The sequence below is a fragment of the Aricia agestis genome, chromosome 19, assembly GCF_905147365.1.
Source record: "Aricia agestis chromosome 19, ilAriAges1.1, whole genome shotgun sequence".
NCBI classification, from domain to species: Eukaryota; Metazoa; Arthropoda; class Insecta; order Lepidoptera; family Lycaenidae; genus Aricia; species Aricia agestis.
Genome location: NC_056424.1, coordinates 88,409 through 114,629, shown reverse-complemented (window position 1 = coordinate 114,629; position 26,221 = coordinate 88,409). Strand labels below are relative to the sequence as shown.

The 26,221-nt window shown below is 37.4% G+C and overlaps 1 protein-coding gene across 4 annotated transcripts; it reads right to left on the bottom strand.

The window, feature by feature from the left end:
* Positions 1–223: 223 nt before the first annotated feature.
* LOC121736427 (zinc finger protein 84-like) lies at positions 224–25,514 on the bottom strand. 4 transcript variants are annotated; one of them, XM_042127612.1, is made up of 12 exons: positions 25,289–25,514; positions 25,065–25,196; positions 24,875–24,943; positions 13,498–13,600; positions 13,100–13,134; positions 12,946–13,066; positions 10,228–10,457; positions 6,821–6,933; positions 6,354–6,453; positions 1,863–2,030; positions 1,269–1,464; positions 224–410 (listed from the first exon to the last, which is right to left on the bottom strand). In XM_042127612.1, exons 1-12 carry the CDS (start codon positions 25,382–25,384, stop codon positions 244–246), a joined length of 1,530 nt encoding a protein of 509 aa, XP_041983546.1. In that variant the 5' UTR covers positions 25,385–25,514; the 3' UTR covers positions 224–243. The 4 variants fall into 4 exon arrangements, with proteins under 4 accessions (XP_041983546.1, XP_041983545.1, XP_041983547.1 ...); XM_042127611.1 differs by having other exon boundaries at positions 12,946–13,134; XM_042127613.1 differs by having other exon boundaries at positions 6,354–6,405; positions 12,946–13,134.
* Between the last annotated feature and the right edge of the window lie 707 nt (positions 25,515–26,221).

Genomic DNA, 26,221 nt, shown 5'->3' with positions numbered 1-26,221 from the left:
AGAAATTAGTTTAGCTAAACAATATATATTCTGTGGCTTAACCTTAAAGTTTCTATCTCTCTTGCTCTATATTTATTTTTCCAGTAACTTTCTGCATTAGGTGAAAGGAAGATTTTGTTAGGTCTAGAACTAGACTCAAGAGACCTTCTGTAACATTGCGGCGTTCTTGCTTTTATATACTTTATTATATCCATCCATTCAAAATAGGAAAAGAAAAAATATAACTAGGAAATAGTTTATTTGCTAATTTTGTGTCGTCTCTGTATTGTTGTCGACTGGATTTTCGTTTGTATTGTCTTTTGTTTTCTTCTTGATGAGGTCGTAGACGCCGTGCACCCGCATGTGCAGCTTGAGGTTGTGGTTGGCGCTGAAACCCTTCCCGCACATCTTGCACACGTACGGCCGCTCGCCTGAAACATGGTGCGGGTTGCGACAGGAATGTTCAAAAAAATATTACAAAATAAGGAATTAAAAAAACAACATCTTCCAGCAGTGAACGAGCTGATGATGGTGATTTTTTTTATAAGAACAATAGCCAACTTTTAATTAGAAAATAACACATCAAAGTAGGTCCATCCCTTTGAATGCTTCGAACACAAACACACAGACAGGAACATTAGTCAAACTTATGGGAAGTAACAGTGTTCGATTTATGGGTTTCGTCTTTAGTGGCGGACGCGCGCACGGAGTCACGCTACTTGATCAGTGATGAGACGCTGCCTTACCGGTGTATCGCTATGAGACGCCGAAACATCATTAGTAGCTACTAGCTTGTGTAACCACCATCAAAGATACACCCTTACCTAGCGGAATAGAGCAACAATCTCGAGCTGTCAAACGAAACCGAAATTGTTATAGGTACATCTGTGTGTAAAAATATGTGTACATATACTAACACAAGCATGAATCATAATTGAACATGAATTCTTCGATTATTATAATATAAAAATGCTGATCTGTTCGATGTACCTCGAACAATGAGATTAAATTGTCAACGTGCCGATAAGTGCCGAATGGACGTCAAAAAAAGAGTTCTGCTGCCATGTATCACACATCTCTTTTTACCACACAGTGTTACTGATAGTGACATCTCGCTCGCTTAGGCCTTTGTTTCTCTATTCCGCTAGGTATATTAACTTTATGGTAGATACCGAGACGCTTTCACGCGATAGATATCATCTGAGGTTGACGTAGCTCGACCGACTTATGTAGGTCCTTCGTCTGCCTACGATTCTATTTCTCTGATAGCAGTCACGAGCTAGACGTACCGGTGTGCACCCTGCGGTGTTTGACGAGCGTGGGCATGGCGCTGAAGGTGGCGGGGCAGTATTCGCAGGCGTGGGGGCGCACGCCCGCGTGCTTGTTGCGGTGCACGCGCAGCGCCCGCCACGTGCGGTACGCCACGCCGCACTCCTCGCACTTGTAGCTCAGCTCGCCCGTGTGCGTCGTCAGGTGCTTCTTTAGCTACATACAACATATTATACTAAGTTGTTAGTTGTTACATACATGGGAGCCGGGAGCCCCGAGGCACAAGGTTGTGCCCAGTTTGGGCTCCGCTCATTTTAGACGCTGCAAGTCTAAAATGTTTGTCATATTTTTGATTTTGTTTTATTTATTCTGTGTACTTGTTGTGGGAGAAATAAACTTATTTTATTATATAAAGTAGGCCTTAAACTTGAGGCTTCCCGGAGTAATGACAAAGTAGAAAGTGAAAAAAGCGCTAGATGCAGTATTTTCATCTTCCTCAAACTCTATTTGTCTATATATCGTGAAATATATTAAGAAATCATAACGTAATGTAGTACTTAAATATAAATGAATTATAAATAGTAAATGGATGGTGTAGTATAATAATATAGTACCTTGTCAGCCTTATGGAAGAGCCTGCCGCAGATGTTGCAGACTGTGGCGGCGTGCGACGGCGCGCGCATGCGGCAGACGTGTGCGGCGCGCGCGACCGCGTCCACGAACGCCGCGCGACACAACTCGCACGTCGACGCCGTCGCTGCGTGCACGCGGAGAATGTGTTGCTGTAACATCATATTATGCTTGTTAAAAAAATAAAAGAAACTTTATTTAGTACTAGCTGTTGCCCGCGACTTCGTCCGCGTGGACATCAGTTTATAGCGCGCGATGTCAACAAAATTGGTGTCAAAAGCTTTTATAAAAAACCCTGGTACCCCTTAAATCAATACAGCTGTGCAGTGTGCACACAATAAGTACTTCATTTTTTTATATTAAACTTTATATTTTATGCCAAATTTTAAAGCTTATTTAGCCCCCCAATTACACAACTTTACCCATAAACTATTTATCATTGATAGGTTTAGCCCCAATTTCACCAACGTCTGTTAGTGTTAACAGCTTGTTAAAATGTCCTGTCTTCTCTTTCATTCATATGAAAAACGAAACAGCTAACGTGATACTAATTCGAGCATTAACTTTAACAGTCGTTGGTGAAATTTGGTCTTCAGGTTACGTCACTGCCTGCACAGATAAAGTACTGAGTTATTTAATACCGTAGAATAGATATAACAATCGAAAAAAATCGAAACTTAAATGTAAGATGATACCACCTCTTATAGAAAGACTTTTGAGCAAGCGTCAGCGCGATGTAGAAGACGCATGGCACCATCTATTATGAATTTTTTGAACAAATTTACGAGGCTTACAACCCTTTTTTCCAGTAAAAAAGTAGCCTATGTCCTTTCTCAGGCTTTAGACTATCTGTATACAAAATTTCATTACAATCGGTTCGGTAGTTTTGGCGTTTGGCGTGAAAGCGAGACTGACAGACAGACAGACAGACAGATACTTTCGCATTTATAATATTAGTATAGATTATGTGCACACTGCACAGCTGTTTTTGGGTATTTTGATTAATTAAGGGCCGCGCTACACCGGAATGGCAGCGGCGAGGCGAGCACTTTCAGCGCTGCCATTCCGGTGCAGCGCGGCCCTAAGAGGGGTACCACTTACCAGGGTTTTAAAAAGTTTTTAAATTTGACACAAATTTTGTTGACACCGCGCGCTATAAGCTAAAGTCCACGCGGACGAAGTCGCGGGCAACAGCTAGTTATGAATAAAAACAATAATATATAATAAAGTAAGAATTATTAGTTCTGTTACAATAATGAAGTAAAAAATAAAACGCCATCTGTTTTCATATATTAGAATTAAAATGTTGATTGCATTGATATATTTTCTGGATGGAATATAGGCCAACACGGTACTATACCCAGGAACATTAAAAACTTTTTGTTCCGCCTGCGGGACTCGAACCCAGGACCCCCGGGATGAGCGCTGGCCACGCGCAATGCGAATTAATTTTCATCGATATTTTCATGGAAATAAGATATTTTCCCACATCAAAATGTAGCCTATGTCCTTTCTCAGACTCTAGAATAACTGTGTACAAAATTTCATTGCAATCGGTTCAGTAGTTTTGGCGTGAAAGCGAGACAGACAGACAGACAGAGATACTTTCACATTTATAATATTAGTATAGAAAACAATAGACGAAATATGGGCTTAAACTTTCTCTTGGTAGGCACTTTGGGAAACTAAGTAATAATTACGGAGCTAATACAAAGAATAGGTGTCGTAATCAAACTTTATGAAAATACGCGTGACGATTTGAGGTGTCAAGGGGGGTGCGTGAGAGGGGGGTCAAGCTCCGCCCACTTTTCAATATTTCATCTATCGGCTAAAAGCAAATCTACTAGCTTAGGTCGATGTTGATGTTACTACGTAGTTCAGCTATCTTACACTAGTTGTCAAAATTCTTGAATATTATGGGACGTACTCAGAACTTTAAAAAATGTATATTAATTATTATAATAAGGTCAATAATTTGTTATGTTGTTTTGATCGCGGTAGCGAACGGTCGCGCACCGCTCAGCAACACACGTAGCAAATATTAATAAAATTAATTAATATTTTGCGAGTCACGCGGCTCACAGCCGCTGCACCGACACCATGGCGCTCGTATCCAACGAGCTGCTGGCGTTCGTACAACACGTCGTCAACACCATGGACGAAGATGGCATCGTGCAGCTGTGCAGGTCCACCTACACCAACGAGGAGATCTGCAAGGGCAGGCTCGTGCTGTACGAAGCGCTCGGCAAGACAGCGCAGATGACGTCCCGGAGGAGAGACGGAAGCGAACGAAGTTTGCGAATTGCCGGTGTTTGTGGCCAAGCAGCTCCACAAACTGCCGGCGGTATCGACGGACTACGTCAACGTCTCCAGCCTGCTCCAGAAGTTCAACATCATGAGGGCAAAGCTGGACGAGATGCGAGGTAGATTGGATGCCTCGGAATCCACCATCAGTGAGTTACGTAGTGAATTATTACAATTAAAAAGTAATAAGTAATTAATTATGTAGGTCACCCGAGCATCCGATCGACTCGATAAATATGCGTCGCGGAGCTCAGCGCGACTCACCGTTTTGCACGTCAGCGAAATCGAGTGGGTCAGCAACAGCCGCCGCCGTCAGCTCGCCGTCCGCGTCACCGCGTGACGTCGACACGAAATTGAGGCCATCGACTCAAGCGAAAAATTATGCAAGCGTCGCTGCTTGCCCCGCACTGCCCCCGCGGGCAAAGGCGAGGGCTGCAAAGGAGGGCCGCAAGGCTGAACATCTTCATCTGGCTTCATTCTGGTGGAGAGGAGGAAGAAGGAAGCCCATCGTCCGCAACCACCGCGGCACCGCACCTTATGTGCCCGAGCTGCGCCTGCGGAGCGACTGCACTGGTCCATGACGGTCGAAGACGCGTCGTAAACTACATCCGCGAGAAGACCACCTACACCTTGAGGGTGGAGCGTCTGCACTCTCGCCACAAAGTGAATTTCAGTTCCTTTGTGGTGAGAGTGCCGACTCAAGTTTTATCCATCTTCTAGGTGGAGGAGTTCTGGCCCGCCGGTATATATATATATATATATATATATATATATATATATGAATGAACCCGAATTTAAAATTTTCATATTTTGTGTAGGTAATTGAAGGTAGCGAAATAAAAGTCCTTGTTCTCGGATCACGCGTCGAGAACATTACATATTCCCATCCAACCCTACTATATAAAGAGCAGTTCTGCCTTCGCGAGCCAGTGTGTAAAACGAGCCTCTTTTACAACGAACCTCTGCCCGCCGCGCCTCTGAGAAATCTAACCTAATTTCTACGTCGTCCACGTCGTTCCACGTCGTTACTATGCGCGATAGCCTATAGAACTATTTAAATCAGCCAAGTGTGAAAAAAATCTGTGTCAAGCCAAGAAGAAAGAGGGCCCTCGAAGCAAGCAAGCTACAGAACGAAACCCAGCCAAAAAAAAAAAAGGATTATCAGGTCAGATACTGCTTTACCTCTTTCCTTTTTATTCCCAAATTACAGTCCACTCGATTCAAATTAATCACAAATGGTATTAGAGCTACCAAGAATTGCTTTACAATATACAAGAACTTTTACTATATACAAGAATTGCTCGTTTAAAGATATAAGATTTAATTCTAAATACGGCCCTGGATATTTGTTACGTTTAAAACAGTTATCATAAATGACGACAGATGGCGGTTTGTTTCTAAGTAGTATAATAATAAAAGCTATACAGGGTGCAATTAAACCTTCCTGCCAAATTTTGATATATTAATCCTTGTTAAAAATAAAAATACACGTATTTTTTCTTTTATAATCATTCAGTACTAAAATGTTGAGAAATAGCTTCCGAAAATTATCCTAAAAAACACTACAATAATTAATGGACACGACGCGTCGCCCGCGCGTGACGTGACCCCGCGCGCGCGCCTCCGCCGCGTTACCCCCTCTCATTTCCCCGCGCAAAAAAATAATAACTCCTAATTTTTTTTTTGTTAAATGGACTCTCCTAATGATACCTACCTAAGCTCTGGAAAAAATTTGGCAGGAAGGTTTAATTGCACCCTGTATAAGTATGATTTTAGCTATTAAATGTGTTTAGAACTATATGTCGTAGCAAACATTCTGCTTTTGAAGCATACAAAATATATTTTAGCTTATTAGTAGGAATTTTAAAGCATATCAAATTAATTTCCACTCATATAAAAATAGTTACGCAGCATACAATTTTAAAGTCCACCGTCTGTCACGTGACATATCCAACGTGCCAGACGAGCAGCATAATGTAAATGTTATTTAGTTAAGTTTTTCACTGGATGGTTGCAAGGTAGGAAATCAATTAATTTAGTTACACGTCGTTTTGGACTCTGTAGGCATCGAGAGGCCGATTTATGATTCATAGTAGCTGTAACTAGTTTTATTCTCTTATAACTAGTAAGTACTACGATGGTTCTAAAATGTAAACACATGTTTAGCTCACGCGCAGGCCGCTCCGTGTCTCGGCTGTGAACTCGCACGCGCTGCATTTGTGTCTGTGGGTTTTGTTCTCGTGGTTTCTGAGAGCATGAGCAGAAGTTAAACTGAAATATACGAGATAAAAATATGAATATCATTTTAAACATCTTTATAGCAATATAACAGTATTACTAAATTAGGCTTAGGGCCCTAGCACACGGCGACTGTTGACATGCGGCAGCGATACTGTCGCGACGCGCGTAGCTCGGTGCTCTAGCACACGAAGCTCCCCCCTGCTGTCTGCGACTAACGAGCGTTTGTAGCGATGCCATCGTGCGTTTAATGAACGCGCGGTTACATCGCTACAAGGATTCGCCGTTCTTTGGCCCTTACACTAGAATATATAGTATGTAATTAGAAAGCATAACTATTCCCTCTCGATAGTCCAGGCGCCAGGAGTCTATAGACAATATCATAAATAAAAATACGTACACTTCATCACACTGGTCACAGTGTAGTTTTGTGGTGTCGTGCATCGCGCGCACGTGCCTGTCCAAGTTGCGCGCATTCCGGTACCGCTTCCCGCACTCGCCACACGCCACGACCTGCAAATCCATACTAATATTATAAATGCGAAAATATCTCTGTCTGTCTGTCTCGCTTTCATGCCAAAACTACTGAACCGATTGCAATGAAATTTTGTACACAGTTATTCTAGAGTCTGAGAAAGGACATAGGCTACATTTTGATGTGGGAAAATATCATATTTCCATGAAAATATCGATGAAAATGAATTCGCATTGTGCGTGGCCAGCGCTCATCCCGGGGGTACTGGGTTCGAGTCCCGCAGGCGGAACAAAAAGTTTTCAATGTTCCTGGGTCTTGGATGTGTATTAAAATAATATTTCATAAATCTTAAACATATTTTATGTATAATATTATAAAAAATCCAGAAATATATCGATGCAATGAACATTTTAGTTCTAATACGATTCAACAGATGGCGTTTTTTTTATTTTACTTCATTGTAACATACAACTAATCATACTTATTAGTTATTATGTTTTTGTTTATAGTTTTTAATACGTTAGAATATTATGTTGAATAATATTATCACTTGGTATAATAATAATCAATCTATCTTATCTTATAGAACTCCTTCTGCATTTCTAATATATGTGACAAGTTGACAACAGAAGGCGCTCTAAAATTAAGGAGTTCAAGTGTACCGGCGTGTTGGCCTATATTCCATCCAGAAAATATGTCAATGCAATCAACATTTCAATTCTAATATATGAAAACAGATGGCGTTTTATTTTTTACTTAAATATATTTTATGTATAATATTATAAAAAATCCAGAAATATATCGATGCAATGAACATTTTAGTTCTAATACGATTCAACAGATGGCGTTTTATTTTTTACTTCATTGTAACATAGAACTAATCATACTTATTAGTTACTAGCTGTTGCCCGCGACTTCGTCCGCGTGGACTTCAGTTTATAAAGCGCGATGTCAACAAAATTGGTCTCAAAAGCTTTTATAAAAAAACCCTGGTACCCCTTAAATCAATACAGCTGTGCAGTGTGCACACAATAAGTTTTTCATTTTTTTATATTAAACTTTATATTTTATGCCAAATTTTAAAGCTTATTTAGCCCCCCAATTACACAACTTTACCCATAAACTATTTATTGATAGGTTTAAGGTTACGTCACTGCACAGATAAAGTACTGAGTTATTTAATACCGTAGAATAGATATAACAATCGAAAAAAATCGAAACTTAAATGTAAGATGATAGCACCTCTTATAGAAAGACTTTTGAGCAAGCGTCAGCGCGATGTAGAAGACGCACGGCGCCATCTATTATGAATTTTTGGATTTTGGAATTTGAACAAATTTACGCATTTTCACCCCCCTGACAACCCTTTTTTCCAGTAAAAAAGTAGCCTATGTCCTTTCTCAGGCTTTAGACTATCTGTATACAAAATTTCATTACAATCGGTTCGGTAGTTTTGGCGTTTGGCGTGAAAGCGAGACTGACAGACAGACAGAGATACTTTCGCATTTATAATATTAGTATAGATTATGGTCGTAGGATGATTTGATAAATCGAATTTTCGCGAAAATTCTAGGGATTTCGCGAAAACACGGATTTATCAAATCATCCTACGACACACACTGCACAGCTGTTTTTGGGTATTTTGATTAATTAAGGACCGCGCTACACCGGAATGGCAGCGGCGAGGCGAGCACTTTCAGCGCTGCCAATCCGGTGTAGCGCGGCCCTAAGAGGGGTTCCACTTACCAGGGTTTTAAAAAGTTTTTAAATTTGACACAAATTTTGTTGACACCGCGCGCTATAAACTAAAGTTCACGCGGACGAAGTCGCGGGCAACAGCTAGTGTCATATAACATGCCGTACCACTAAACAAACGACACATTTTAACCCATCGTTCCCCGCGCGGCAGCCGGCTGCCGCATAACGATCGATAAATCTATCGTGTCTGCGATACCCACGATGGAGGTGTTAAATTCCATACGAATCTGGGTCATAAGAGACGACTACTCGCTATCTATCGTTATAGATCTGACGAAGCGAGAGGAACTTACTATTGTGGACTGTATGATTTTTGTTGATAATATTTATATATCTATATTTGAGCTTTGATGACTTTAAATTAAATCACTTTTAACTCTTCACTTCGATTTATTATATTAAAATTAAACTTTGTGCACTGTACCAAGGCAAAGGGTGGACTACTCAATATTTATATTCGTTAAACCCGTAATCTGACCTATCGGAGCAATTTATATCCGTCCGATAAGAATGGTGTTCTCTGACCAAGATCCGTCAGAGTTTCTGTAGTCGTAGTTGCCGTATGAGTCCTATGCCCAATTACTATTCTATCGCAACGCCGCGACACAACGTCGAGCGGCCTATTTATACGTCTACTATAACTAAGCTTCACTCCCGCCCTGCGCCATGCGCTAGCGCAGAGGGAGAAGACCCCGCCCACTTATCCCGGTGCGGGGATATACGCGGAAGCCCCCGCCTTATTTCTATCGCGCGGAGATACCATTTCAGCGTACACCTATCTCTTTCCTACCCATTGCTATGGCACTGTGCACTGCACAATACAAATTGCACACACAATAATTATTCAATACATAATATGCAATACAACAATTTCAATACCATGATATTATATTCTTAATCTACACGTAACATAATATCATGGCTACCGATCATACCGATCAGAATCTTAGATTAATATACACATTAAATATAATCTAATTCCGATGTGTACTAATTATTAATCTACACATTATTCGTATTTCTTGCAATCTGATTCCAAATGTACGAATTACATAATACATGGCAAGAAATACTCATAGCACCAACTATCGCGGAAATTAATACACAAGAATACTTAAGGTTTTATTATACGTAAAACTTATAGCTAGATACTACAACACATTTAATAATTAATCACATTCGTATCTAACGCCAAAGGTGTCCCATATTACATACGATAGCCTAGTCTTTATTTATTTGTAGTTTACACATAATTATTCCGATACACATAATCAAATAAATAAATCAACCGTAGACAATGAACTAAGCATCTGCTTTCGCGCTGCGCTCGCGCTAGTTTCTCAGATATTGGCGAACGTCTGGTCCTAAATATTCTTTATATTTTATTGTTATGACAAAGACAATGCTTTATTACTTTTTACAATAATAACGTATTTTAAGTAACGAACCTAATACAGTCAAAGGGACCGAACATGTGGCGATTTCACTTTAACAATATCTTAGAAATACACTACTTAACTTTCTAAGATATGTTCGCCGCCCGTTGTTTTCATCGTTGTGTCCACAACACTTACATCGTCATGCTTTTTGTAATGGGTCCTCAAGGATGCTCGAGATTTGGCGGTGTGGAGACAAACGTGACATATGAGGTGCGGCGGTTCCAGGTGCGTGATCCTGTGCCGCAGCAGCGTCTTCCACGGCAGTCGCAGCGCGCACACGCCGCACCCCGCCGCACCCGCGTCGTGCTCGTGCCCCATCAGGTGCGACCGCAACTTGTCTACCTCCACTCTGTCCGGGCACAGTCCTGAGAAGAGGTAATATCACTTTATAACAGAATTTTATATCCTACTATCCTTCCTAATCCTAATAATCCTAATCCTAATATCCTTCCTAATCCTAATAATCCTAATCCTAATATCCTTCCTAATAATATTATAAAGGCGAAAGTTTGTTTGGATGTATGGATGTGTGGATGTATGGATGTTTGTTACTCTTTCACGCACTACTGAACGGATTTTAATGAAACTTTACAATAATATAGCTTGAACAAGAGAATAACACATAGGCTACAATTTTAACCGACTTTCAAAATGGGGGAGGTGTTATGTTCGTTTTCTTATGTTCAACGATTACTCCGCCGTTTGTTAACCGATTTTCAAATTTTTTCTTTTGGTACATAGGGTATCATCCCAATTTGGTATTATATTCACAAAAGTGGTGATCTGATGAAGGATCCATAAGAAATCGAGGGAACTCCTCAAAATTTATAGGGAAACATGTGGTGACTTCGGTTTCGTGATTCTGAGCATATGCTACCAATAAGTAAGATTTTGCACCGAAATATACTGGTATACCGTGGTTCGGAAGGAGCTGAGAGAACTCCAGATTCTTACAGATACAAGTTTGGGAGTTTCGGCGTTGTTTTAAGAATGGAAAGCTTATGCTACTATGCAAATTACATTCATCATCATCATCATCACTACCTTATTATACCATGCATCGTCCCATGATTATGAGCCTATTATGACTAGTGTTGCCAGGTCCGATTTGTTTTCAGTCGGTACATGAGGTCAAGAAAATCGGGATTTAGGGTTGCAGATCGGGACAAACAAAAAAACAAGGTGTTTTTAAATTAGGGTTTAATTTATTGCATTCTATATTAATTGTGCAAGTTTAGTTTTATATTATCGATATCAAATATGTCTTTATTCTAAAACAAGTAGTCAGTCTTGCTTGCTGTACTAGTGAAAATTAAAAAATAAAGTCGTATTTAAAGTGTAAGTACTTAAAGTATTTATATTATTTTTTATTAAAATTATATTTTTCATTGGACTTTGCCACCTTTAAAATGGCCTTGTTTTTCGCCTTTCAGACCAAATTAAGTTGGCTTGGGAAAACGCCCTTTCTGTTGTCTGTGTGCGTTTGACACTGGAAAGTGGAATTGAAGCCATAAAAGAAAAAATTAAAAAAAGTTACGTAATAAGGTCACTATCTAATCTTTGTTACATATTACTGTGTTATGGAATGGTCTAAGATGATTTGAAATTAGAAGTTGGAATTATAGAATCAGATAGAAAAGTTGTGAAGTTTAAGTTTTTTATTTTATGTTTTACTTTTAAAAATTTGTATGTTGCATTTTTTATGTTTAGCGAATTTGTAATTTGTCGCCAACAAACTGCTGCGCAGTTTGACAAATTTTAATGTATATATTGTAAAATGTTAATTTACTCTGAATAAATAATTAAAAAAGAAATTAGGAGATTTATTAAATCTTGATTATCTTTAAAAATGTTGTGCCATTTTTGTAGCGGCGTTAAGAGGATACCACAGCGGCTAGAGAAATGAAAAAAAAGTACGTGTAATATCTATAGCTGTCTCCCTTACCTCAAGCCTATACCGCAGAACGCGATAGAGACAACTGCAGAAAATCCAGAAAATCAACGATTCGTTGTCCCCTGATTCCTTCTCCAAAACTTAACCGATTTAAGTACTTTTTTCATTAAAGATTAAAAAAAGGCTTGAGCTGTGTTCCTATGTTTTGCTTTTTTTGTATAATCTATCCAAATCTGTTTTCTGGACGTTTGAACACAGTGGAAAATCTGGCCATTTTTTTGGGTTTTTGAACGTTCATATCTTATTTAATAATTAAATTATGAAAAAAAAGAAAACATAGGGACATTGTATTAGTGGCCGTAGATATTCAGGAAAAAAATTATAACTCTACTAGCATTATCCAGGGAGGAAACAGGGGACAACGTTTGTATGGAAAAAATGGCGGTGTGGAATCCTCTAAGTCTTTGTTTTGCACAGCTGCTGTCACTAATTCAATAACAAACTTATTTCAGTGTTAGATAGCTCATTTATCGAGTAAGGCTTTAGGCTAAGACTAATACGACCGAAGAAACTCAGGAAAATGTGGGAAAAACGGGGGAAATATTAGAAAGGGTTTATCTCACGAACTACTGGAGCAATTTTTATGGCAATGTTTGGCACAGATATAGAGTAGACCACGTGAAGGAAGTATAGCTATTTTTAATGGGAAAATGTACGGTATTTACGCGGGCGAAGCCGCGCGGGACTTGTAGTATATTATATAAGATGTAAATGAGTGTAATATTCGTAATTACGAGTCACCACTCACCACTCACCAGTGTACCACACCGGTCAGGGGCACCTCTTCCACATCATGCTTTCAAAGATCCCGTATCATATTTGATATTTGTACAATTCATTCTATGTCTGTATTAACAATTCATTATGTGTGTTACGAGACAGAAATATTTAAATCTTACCACAATTCAAAAATTCCAATTTTCCAGATTCATGTGCTTTGTTGTCCGGTTCATCTGTTTTGTGTTTCGAGAGTTTTGCTCGTGGTTTTCTGGTCTTTTTTTTTGATGGCAATCTTGCTCGAGGTTTTCTGGTCTTATTTTTTGATGGCAATATTGCTAGAATTTCATCGGCCTCCTGTTTCTTAACATCTTTCAGAACAAAATATCAGTTTTTAATTGTAAAATATTTTGATGATAGAAATTAGAAATAATAAATTATTAATATTATTATTTAAATCAGATACTAAAGAATTTAATTTATTTAAGAAAAATTAATTTAATTTATTAAAACTGAAAACACTCATTAGAGTGACACCATATCTAGTGTCACTCTTACGACTTACTTAATCTTAATATTATAATTTTTTTATAGCTAGCTTTTACTTATATAGCTAAAATGAAAAAAAAACGTATACTAGAATTATCGTTCAGTGTATATGTCTGGTAAGGGATTGTATAATAATTAGTGTTTAGAATTGGATTAAATTACTTCAAAAAGAAATAATCACATACCCGCTACAAACTCATATACAAAATTGTCTCCAGACGGATTCGCCTCAACATACTCATTCTCAATTTGTATTTCTTCTTTTGTGTCCATTTCTATATAATTGATCTGGAATAAATGAATGATGTTAGTTATAAATATGTTGCAATAACTTGATGTTGCAATAATTTGGTGTTGCAATAACTTGATGTTGCAATAACTTGATGTTGCAATAACTTGATGTTGCTTACACTAATACTTTCCACACTTGACTTATAGAATTGAATAGAATCATACAAAATTATAATTTATATTATAGCTTAGCCACAACATATCTCCGGGTTTACATCATATATTTTTTGTAGACTTATCATGCCCCTACTTTAGAAGTTAGAGGGGGGGGGGGGAGCAAACGTGCAAGAGCTCTTACCCAAAAAATTTTTTTTTTTATTTTTCGTTTGCATGGCCTATGATACATCTACGTAAATTTTTTGGATGGAATTTTTTTGACTTAAAATAACGATTTTATAGCAATGTAGACCTTTATTGTACGGAAAAAATAATAACATATATCACATTAATAATAAAACATGCGCTTATTGCAGACTATTTGTTTATTTGAGTTCACCAGAACAAACGTGTTAAAATAATCTGGCACACGTATCTATCCTATCCTTTGGGTTATAACTCTTGCACGATTATTCGTGTAAAAATGCAAGCGACTTCTATGAGTAATGCCTCATTGCAGATGGCGAAACTTTGAATATCATAATCACAGCTATTCTATTATATTTTACTAATTTCTCTTGTATTTTCTGTTTTCTTAAAGATTATTCGAAGAGCTATTGTAAAGTTTATCAGAAGAGCTGCTGGTGAGTTGCCGGTCTTTTTAAGAGGGAACACGCTCTCTTCTTGAAGGTTTGCAGGTCGTATAGGTCCGGAAATACTGCTGGTGACAGTGCATTCCAAATTTTACAGCGCGCGACAGAAAGTTACGCGAAAAAAGCACGGTGGAAGACTGCCACTCATCAAAGTTATGAGGATGGTATATTTTTCACGTGGAACGATGGCGAAATGTTGCAGGAGGTATGATTCCGAACAATTCCTCAGAGCACTCCTTGTGATACAACCGATTGAGGATGCAGAGTAAAGCTATTTACGTCTCGGCGTAATTCTAAGAGGTTCAGCCTGTTTGAAACATTATGGCAGTCAACAATTCGAGCGGCCCTTGGTTGGATACGATCCAAAGGGATTAGTTGGTATTTTGGGGTCCCTGCCCAGAGTTTTTTTTTTGTTATAAAATAAGGGGGCAAACGAGCAAACGGGTCACCTGATGGAAAGCAACTTCCGTCGCCCATGGACTCTCGCAGCATCAGAAGAGCTGCAAGTGCGTTGCCGGCCTTTTAAGAGGGAATAGGGTAATAGAGGAGTGTAGGGAAGGGAATACGGGAGGGTAGGGAAGGGAATAGAATAGGGGATTAGAATAGAGGAATAGAATAGGGGGCCTTCGGTAAACTCACTCACTCGGCGAAACACAGCGCAAGCGCTGTTGCACGCCGGTTTTCTGTGAGAACGTGGTATTTCTCCAGTTGATCCGGCCCATTCGTGCCGAAGCATGGCTCTCCCACGTATAAATTCAGATGATAACAGTATTTCATGAGGCCGAACGTGCATCTTGTAGAGTTGCAGGCATTGGTCCAGACTGAAACACTGTCTCGCCCGTTAAGAACACCAAGTTTTTTCGAGGCTAACTTGGCAACACCCTCTAGATGATATCGGAACTGGACTTTGGCGGGGTTGAATTGGACTAAGTGTCATCTACCCCATTCAGAGACTTTCTCCTGTGAATTCTCTATTTGATAAGTATATAAGTACGTTTCGACTGTTAATGAAATTTAACCAAGAAATATGGTGGAAGCCGGTAGATAGGGCATCACCTGTATTAATTAGAGATGAAAATTCCCCGGAAAGTTTCCATTTCTAAGGAATATTTCCTGAAAACTTCCAAATTTGGAAGTTTTGAAAACTGACATTTATCTTATAAAGACAGTGGTGACGTTTATTTTTAAATGCAAATAACACTAAAATTAGGTACTTTTTATAGTTTTGATTAAATTGAACATAGTATAGGTATAAAATATGTGATATGAAAGCAGATTTGTCTACTTTATTATTCAGTCGCATGATTTAGTTCTTTTTTATTATAAATATTTATCTAAGATAACATTATTTTCAAACATATATTGCTCAGGATTGACTTTGCTTTACGCTTTTCGATTTTTTATATTAAGTATTGTATACTGTGCGGTTAATAAATTGAATCTTAATGTCTCGAAATGCTATACCCTGAACTTTAGTCGGAAAACAAAATTGCTTCATTTTCCATATCAACTCAATAATGAGGTTTTAGTCTTAAAAAATGAAATTAAGGACCTTGGAGTAATCATTGATAATAAATTAATTTTTGACCAGCACATAGATCACATCGTGAGCAAGGCATCTAAGGCTTTGGGATTCATCATAAGATCAAGCAAGAATTTTAAATCTATTAAAACCCTAAAAATTCTATACTGCTCTGTGCTGCTATGTGCGCAGTCTTCTGGAATACTGTTCTGAGGTTTGGAATCCCACCTATGATATTTACAATACTAGGATCGAATCTGTGCAAAAACGTTTCTTGAAATTTCTACAATCTAAATGCAATATTATCCTTCCAGAGTATGAATCAAGGTGCAAAAAGTTTCATTTCCTCCCATTATACTATCGTAGAAGAATCTCTGACATTGCATTCTCTTGTAAGGTAATTAATAGTACTGTAGATATCCCTGAGCTACTGAGTAAATATGACTTTAACGTTCCTTCTAGATTCCTCCGTAACCATGTACCATTTCATGTGCAACCCTACAATACATACTATCGTCGTAACTCGTTTATATGTAGATCAAGCATTCAATTTAATAAAATTTTAAGTGAAAATCAACATGAGGATGTATTTTCATTAAAGCCTAAGAAAATACGAAATATTGTAACTAAAGCATATTTCACCTCTAAATAGAAAATGTTATAGAATATTAATAATACAAATCATGGATCGGATCATAGGTAATTCTATCATCTGTTATTAAATCTTTAATTCGTATTTAATTTTTAATTCAGTTTCATATTACAGAGTGGGTTTGTATTTGCGGTGGCATATTATTTAATATTACTTTCTACTTTGACTAAATTAAAATTTTCAACATCTAATATCTTTGGTGTTGTTATAATAATTATAGAAATAGGTAGGTATATTGTATTATTTTTTTTTAACATTTATTTATCAATAAAAATTACAAAAACATGACGGCGCAATATAAGCTTATACAAGTTTTACCATGCGCCGTCCAGTCGTTGTTTCACATATCAAAATAAGTGCAAATTATTATAAGTACATTGATCATCTATTAACATGTGTATAAGTGTAAATGTAGTGTGTAAGGCGTCATGACCATACTAAACGTGCGCGCGCACCCGCGCCGCGCAGCGACTGACGTGCACTGCGCAGCCCACGGCTGCGCCCGCGCCGTTCAATACATTCACAACCGGTTAGCAGTTAGTAGTTAGACACTGATTATACGGAATGTTAAGGGAAAACATTAATTACTCAAATTGAGATGTTAAGTTGTTTAATATGTAAGTTTTTAATTTTGATTTAATATTCATTGGGGTTAAACTATTTTTTATTTCTGTATTTAGGTTATTGATTAGCTTAGGTATTACATACTCGAGACAATTTTTACCGTATGAATTTGTAAACTGAGGGACTTCTAATTTTGATAAGTGGGCGCTGCGAGTGTTGTATGTATTTTGTTTCGTAACTTGAATATTACTGTTGAAGAATTGTTCGACTAGTAGACGATATTTTATTTTGTCATGTATAGGAATAATTTTACAATAATTAAACAGACCACTATTATTATTATGAAATTTAGATCGAATTTTGAACGGTACAATTTTTTTAAGTATCCTTAGTTGTAGCTGATAAACAGTATTAAGATGGGAACGTGAAGTTAAACCGTAGGAGCTTATGCCGTAATCAATAATAGACTCACCTAGTGCGTTATAAAGGGTTAATAGGTTTTTGTAGGATATATTCCATCTTATTATTGAAAATTTGGTTAAGATTGCTCTTAGCTTCATACAAATACTATCAATATGGTCAGTCCACTTTAAACGATCATCGATGTTTAGGCCCAGGTATTTAAAGGTTCTAACGACTTCAATTTCGGGACAGGTGCATAGGCGTCCCTTTACAGGTGTAGAGTGTAAGCATGTATGGTCATGCGATATTAGTTTGTGTTGAAGGGTCTGTTTGTTGTGTGATGAACATATATGCATCATTTTAGTTTTTTTCGGGTTTAAAACAAGGCCTGAGTCGTGTGACCATTTGACCAGGCTATCAAAGTCCCACTGTAGCTTTTTCAGAGCAACATTCACGTCCTTGTCAGCAACAATCATACATGTGTCATCTGCGAATTGGAATATTACGCAATATATAATGACTAGGATGACATTATTAACATATCCTAAATAGTGAAGTGGGCCCAATACGGAACCCTGAGCTGTGCCCTCTGTTACTAGGACCTCATCACTCAAACTACTGTCTACCTTCACGCGGTAGGATCGATCTTTGAGATAATCTTTGCACCAATCTAATAAAGGGCCTCTTATACCACATTCATCTAGTCTATCTATTAGCTTATCATGCCTTAAGGTATCGAAAGCTTTTGTATAATCTATAAATACCACCAGTACATGTAGTTTGTTATTAAGATGACCATTTACCAGATTCGTAAAGGCAGACAGTAGTTGTGTAGTGCTTTTACGTGGTTGAAATCCATATTGTTGGGTATTAATTACACCTTTTTTACAGAAATATGAATGAACTTTATGTGATAGGTATTTTTCAATTATCTTGTCAATAGTTGGGAGCAGTGTAATGGGACGGTAGTTGTCATAGTCACGTTTACTTCCCTTTTTAAAGATGGACCGAACGATTCCAGTCTTCAGTTCTTTAGGGTAAGTCTTATGTTCAATGCATGAGTTGATAAGCTTAGCAATCACAGGGGATATATTATAGCATATAGATTTAATGTCTATTGCTCGTATTTGATCAATTCCAGGGGACTTGTTGTTTTTGAGCGATCTAATTATTTTTGATATGTCTACAGGGCGTGCCTTAGGAAGAAAAAAGGAATAATCAGTCGATTTACAGTATGTGGATAGTTGTAATAGATTTTTGTTGCATTTATCAATAATGTTTTTGACAGCTGTGGAGAATTGTTTAGCAAATTTATTGGCTATATCAATTGGTTTTATAGTGCTACTTCCGAACGCGTCTAATAGAATATGGTCTACAGATGATTTCATCCTGCCTGTAAGTTTATTCAATATGTTCCAAAGTTCTTCGGGATTGTGTCTGTTCTCGTATGTCTCTTTGTTAATTTTCTCGTTTTTATATTTGTTTATTAATTTATTCGCATAGTTCCGAGCTTTATTATATTTTAACTTGATTATTTTATTATTTGTGTCCTTTAACCATTCTTGAAATAATTTGTCTCTAAATTTACAAGCTTCGATTATTTTACCGTTTATCCAATTATTGATAGACCTCTTAGGATTTTGCTTTAAGATTATTTTAGTTTCAGATTTTTCATAGCATTTATGGAATTCGTCATAAATATATTTATATATCAGGTTAGGATCATTTACGTCAGTAACATTATGCCAATTTATATTTTCTAAAGACTTTTTTAACAAATCCTTATTGAATATAGTAAAACATTTCGGAGCAGCCTGTATATTAACGTTTCGTTGCAATCTATTTGTGCAGGCGATAGTAATCGCTCGATGGTCGGCCAGTGCAGTTCCTAACACCGCAGTGTATAGTTCTTGAGTACGGGATCTTGCGAATATGTGATCGATACAAGTTTTAGTTATTTTGTTTTTTATAGTGGAAACGACGCGTGTGTATTCCGATATCCCGCACTCAAGCCCATAACTGTGTAGGATGCTGCAGTATTTATGTTCGATGAAATTTTTAGTTTTTAGGTCTATATTCACATCACCGAGTAGAATAAGATCCATATTAGTATCTAAGCTACATAGAAGACTATCTAGGTCTTTTAAAAATAGGTGTTTACTAGAATCAGGGGGCCGGTATATTGAGACTAAGTTGAAGGAATAGTTCTCGGAAGTTGTTACTTTTATAATAATGGATTCAAAATGTAGTGATTTGTTTTTTAAAATGGAGGTTTTATATTTATTATTTACATACACAATAATACCACCCCCTCTTCTGTTCTGACGTAATTTTGTACACATTTTATATCCGTCTATGTTAAACAAGCAACTTAAGGAGTCAGAAATGTTAGCCTCAGTTATCACAATAATATCGATTTTAACCTGACTAGAGAGTATGTATTGTTCAAGGGAGTTAAAGTTTTTAATTAGGGATCTTATGTTAATGTGCATGCATAGTAGGCTAAGTTGGTTTAAGTTTTTAGGTATTTTATTAGTAAATGAGTTAATATCGGCGCAGTTAGTAATTTCAAGTGTATTAGCCATTTTATTATTTAAAAATATTGATCTGTGCAGTGTTTACATACAGTAGGCAGTTATTTTAGTAGTTTTTTAATATCTTCATTTGACCTTAGGATAACCGGGTGGCCATTATCTTCCTTTTTGGCACGTATGATTCCTTTTTTACACCATATATATTTATAGGTATCTTTAAGTTTTTGTTTTGCATTCCAAAGTAGGTTTCTGTTAAAAGCTGTCAGTGCTTCTCTGATGTAGATCCGATCCTTGCCATTTTTTTGAGAGACCTCAGGTAACACGTTTTCCACCAAAATTGTTGCTGATTTTGCAGAATTTACCCACTGATTTTGTATATCTTCAGATTTGAAGGTAACTATAAGCTTCCCAGGGCGTTCCTTAATTCCGGATAGGTAGGACACTTCCTCGATTTCTACGGCAGGCACACCAATTTTGCTGGCTATTTTTTGTACTATTGGCATATTCTCACCGTGTTCTTCTGGTATGTTGGCGATTTCAATCTTCTTAGACAATTGTTATTGTTCATAGTTTTGTATTTTTTGTTCGAGAGCACCCACTCTGGTTTCAAGTTCGTTGTTTTTATTAGATAATTCGAGATTTTTTCTTTTAAGTTCTAAGGTTGTTGCTTTAAAATTTTCTAAATTTACTAGGATCTCGTCCATTTTGTCACTATGAAACTGCAGCGATTTTGTAAAGTCTTTCAGCTCTCTTTTCATTGATTTTTCCATATGTAGGATGACTTCGTTTAGGAGTTTTTGCATTTCTGGTGATGAGATAGATAATTTACTAGAGAACCCTTGATCTTCGTCCTCGTTGTCATCCTCCGGAATGATTATCGACCGGCGTCTAGGTGTATTTTCTTGACATTCATCGCAGGTCCAGTCTAGGCTCTCGTTGGCTCGCAGGGCAGCTCTTTGCTTGTTATTAAGTCCGGAACATTCAGGTGTTAGATGAACCAATTTATCACATTTACTACACTCGATTCCTGGCTTCGTTTTGGTGATATTTTTATTACATTTTTCACAAATGGCCATGATGAGGGTAGCACAATAAAAAATTACTTATTAGACGATGTACGTGCGAGCTATTCGGGTGCGACGCAACGACTGTAATTGCTATTTCACATCTAGCTTCTTTAAATTACTATTCATAAGTGGAAACTTGTAATTGGCATTCAAAATTCTTATTTAAATAATTAATGTTATTGTTAGTATGCTGTAAGTTTTCCGAATAAAATAAAATAAATAATAAATAAAAATAAGTATATTTTTCTTTGAAACATATAAAATTGTATTTTTTAAATAAAAACTAGAATAGTTTTCTAATAGTAATACAGAAAATAACATTTTTTTTAAGTATAAGTGTCTCTATTAAGGGTCGAATTAACGGCTAAACTTTTTTCTAAAGTCAATCAGCTGATTTGATCTTACTCATACTTATATAAAAAAATTATGTATTGAATTGAGTACCTCATCTGTTTTCGTCGGTAAAAATTACTATTTTATAGAAGAAAACCCATTTTTAAAAAATTCGCAAATGTTCCTGAAAGTTTCCAAAATTTCGGAAACTTTGGAAATTTTCATGGAAATTTTCCGGTAAACTTCCTGAAACTTTCCAAAGTTTCGGAAACTTTCCGAAATTTTCAACACTAATTATTATCCGCATAGCAATAAATGCCGTTGGTCTGTAGCATGTCATTGATCTGCCAAAAAACTTGTGACCTATTTGCATAAATTCTCGGGAAGCCCATATTATTATGATGGAAGCTTTGATAGCTGCGTTTTAAGCCAAACCTGATAAAAGGCCTTCGCAATATCTAAACTAACAGCCAATGCCTCTTCTCTCTACACAATCACCTAAGCCCAACGATGAGTTTGGTACGCCAAGAGATAAACAGAAGCGACCCTTTTGGAACCCGTACTGTTTGTCGTGTTTGTCGCTTAGTAATGTCTGGCCGCCCAAGTATCGAAAGAGCTGATAACGGATTCCATTGTCTTCGAGAAGAGGAAGGCTTTATCAATTGGTCTGTAGTTGGAAGGATTTGAGCGGTTACCTTTTTTGGGGATCGGGTACACTAAGGCTATCATCTATGAAGCCGGGATAATGGCAGAAGAGTAGGAGAACCGAAAACGATACGTTAAGACCGACCGAAGACCGAAGAGCCAACTCTAAAGCACACTTTTTCAACACAATAGGAGGGATTCCGTCAGGCTCACTTGACTTTTGGATATCATGGGCACGCCGGGCTATTCACTTTGAGCGCTGATGTAACCTAATATCCGACATGATGCCCCTGCATTGTGGTATGGACCAGACCAGAACTTCCCAATGGAAGGCACTCGAGTCTCTTACCAATTGACTTTTTTTTTTTTTTTTTACGCAGTGAAGCTGTTTCTTACCCCGAGTGATCTCTCTCTTTAAGGATCTATAGGCAAGGTTGTACTCCATTTTATATGTATGTATCCACGCATAGGTGCGAGGGAGGTCAATATTTATCAACAACAACAATATTTTTTTACTGAACCTTCAACAAGAAAATATTAACTAACTAGACGTTCCAGGCAACCTCGCCCGCATAAATGAGAAATTTTACGAAAACCGTACATTTTCTCGCAAAAAATAGGCTATGTTCCTTCACGTCATGGTCTACTACATGGATCTGTGCCAAATAACTTAAAAATTCATCCAGTTGTTCGCGAGATAAGCGCCATCAAATAATTTTCCCGGTTTTTTCCACGTTTTCCTATGTTTTAGCACTTCTATTAGTCTTTAGAGTGATAATTTATAGTCTGTAGTCTACCTCAATAAATGAGCCATCTAACAACGAAATAATTTTTCAAATCGGACCAGTAGTTCCTGAGATTAGCGCGTTCAAACAAACAAACTCTTCCACTTTATAATATTAGTATAGATTTACATTTAATACCATGCACTTATAAGATCGTGTTACATAAATAATAAGTCGATCTTCTTAACACTAATATACGGGCTTTTATCTTTACAAACATGTAAAAGCAACAAAATATACAAGAATAAGCGTGTAAATGACCAGAGCATGGCTCAGGGGAAAAAAATATACATGGAATAACCATGCAATATTTCACTGCACTTGTTAAAACTTCATTTATGACACGAATAAACGTGCATTGATACAATAGTGTTAACAAGTCACATATTATTCACTAGAATAATAATTTAACATGGTTTTTCTTAAATATGAGGTAAACCGATAATATTTGATTAATAATAAATATATGAGCTGAAAGATAATTTTTTTACCTTTAATTTGGTTATATATTATATTTGTCTATTTATTATGTAGTCAAAGTTATGTGGTTCCAAACGTTTTTTTGCCTTCCTGAAAAGTTATCTTTTTTCGATTGCACGTTTATTTGTTGGGGCCATCGATATGTAACTGTTTCCACTGCAACCCACGGACACGCTACGCACGAATTGACTCACGTAGCTTGCTCAAATATGGTGCACACGTAGCTCAAAGCTGGCCACGCTACAAATGCTATAGATCAGTTAACTACTGGCTCGTTCACAGTGCTCACATTTATGCAATTTCACTATACAGTATGTTTAAAAATATAATATGTTTGTATCATGATAAAAATTATCGTATAATCTGCGTACGATAATAATATGCTATTGTACATCGTACGTACGCACAAAATTATCGTATGTATATGATAACTATGAAGACACTAAGATAACTATGATGACAGAGGGGAAGTTTATACGTGGGAGAGCCTTGCTTCGGCACGAATGGGCCGGCTCGACCGGAGAAATACCACGTTCTTACAGAAAACCGGCGTGAAACAGCGCTTGCGCTGTGTTTCGCCGAGTGAGTGAGTTTACCGGAGGCCCAATCCCCTACCCTATTCCCTTCTCTACCCTCCCCTATTCGCTTCCCTTCCCATTCCTACCCTCCCCTATTTTATTCCCTCTTAAAAGGCCGGCAACGCACCTGCAGCTCTTCTGATGCTGCGAGTGTCCATGGGCGACGGAAGTTGCTTTCCATCAGGTGACCCGTTTGCTCGTTTGCCCCCTTATTTCATTAAAAAAAAAAAAAAAAAGTCTCATCGAGACTTATAAGATACTGCACGAAATTTATGATGTGCCTCATCTCCGATAACTTTACACCCTGAATACGAATAAGTACCTAAGAGGACATCCTTTAAAATTATGCCAAAATCCCAGCAAGAAGCTACCTAAAAGGCACTTTTTACCTAACCGAGTGGAAGTGGTCTGGAACAGACTTCCTGAAAGTGTTGTAATGGCAACCTCTGTGAACTGCTTTAAAAACAAACTGGACCAATTAGGAGATGAAATCTTCAAACGATTTAACACACACGCATCAGCTTAATGCTGCTAGTGTGGTTACACAAATAATAATAATAAATAATAATAAAAACTATTGTACGGTTCCGAACCCTGGCCGCGCGCCGATCACACGGTACCGACTTGTAACATCACACTGTATTTATAAACAGTAGTATAAGAAAAACAATAACTGTCCCCTTCACGCTTATAAGATAGACCGCGCGCGAGAGAGACGGACAGACTTTTTACGATGCGTATGTAGACGTACGACGTCACGCCATGCGCTTATTCACAGCCACTACACAAGCGCAATGTTTAAATGTGTTGATCGTGCCAGCTCTTGTTAACTGACCTGTATGCACGGGATACACGGCACATAGGCAGTGGAAAGAAATAAATCCATGCACGTCCAGGCGTGCGCGTGGCCGTGCGCCGCGGTGGGTTGGCGCCTTAAAACTAATTCACCTTAGAACATACCTCAGAAGCATCATGGTCCATGTCATCATCTACATACTCTTGCTTAAACTGAGGTTCCACCTTTATATCCTGAAACAACATAGGTTATTATAAAGTTATGGCACTGCAGTATCAGTGTCACTAACTAGTAGCAATTATCACTTGGTAACATTGAGTGGATATGGTCAGAAACATTATTATTGGAGCTTACTTCATTTTTTGTTTGAGCACTGAGTAGTATTACATTAGAAGATATACATTTTTGTCTGAACTCCACACAGAGTGTTAGCTCCCTCGTACAAGTTTGGCACAGCTGTTGAGGCATGTTGTCGTCTTTACTTATCTGAAATTAAAGCAGTAGGTACATATTGTAGTGTTATATATATATATATGGTACGATTATTGAATTGGTTTAAAATAAACGGTAAATCATACAGATAAATTTGTAATTAAATTGAAGCACATAATTTTGAGATCGTCGAATCGAATAGTATTTTCGCAATTAGTTTGTAAACACGCACGACACTGCATAGTTGATATTTTTTGTTGTATCGATTCAACAATTAGGGTTAATTATAATGTATTAAAATATCACATCCTTATAATTTCCGCATTAAATTTATTTTTATTTTTGGTTATTTCTCAACTGTCAGCGACACGTCCACAGAATAGAAATTAACTTATTTAACACGTCTCACGTCTGTCGTCACCATAGATAAAGTAAATTCATGTTCATAGTACCTACCTCAATGGTCGTCACTCGTCAGCAGACTTCTGAGTAGTCGTGGTCGTTTCGTTTTTCAATGTACATTGCGCATGCGCAAAGTTAAAATTAGTGACAGTGAGTGCAGTGTAGTAAAAGTTGCCGATTTATCGGTAGATCTCCCGATTTTGGCAAACAAATACCGATAAAACGATTTTATGGTATAATCTCCCGATTTACTCAATCTTACGAGTAGAACATTAAACTTAATTTATATTCATTTTGTAGTTTGTAACACCAAATTAAACATTTTTATTATTATTATTTTATTCCCCAAGTTAGGGTTATTCCCCAAGGGGCAAGGCATTAGATTGGCCTTTCAATAAACAAGCAAATTTAGGCTGTAATTCATACTCACTAAAGTTGAATATTATTGTAGGGGAATATATTTTTTAAATACGTCGATATGAATGCGACAGGTTTCAAATTTTCAATTTTCATTTTTCATTTTCTAATCATTCGTCCGATACGCAACTTCCTATATTGTATTAACGCAAATCAAATGTCTAGTTCAGACCCAGACAGTGATTTTCCAACCACTAGTAGTGGTACGTTCAATATAAAAAAAGAGTGGGAAACACGCCCGGAGTTTGCTGGGTGGTTAC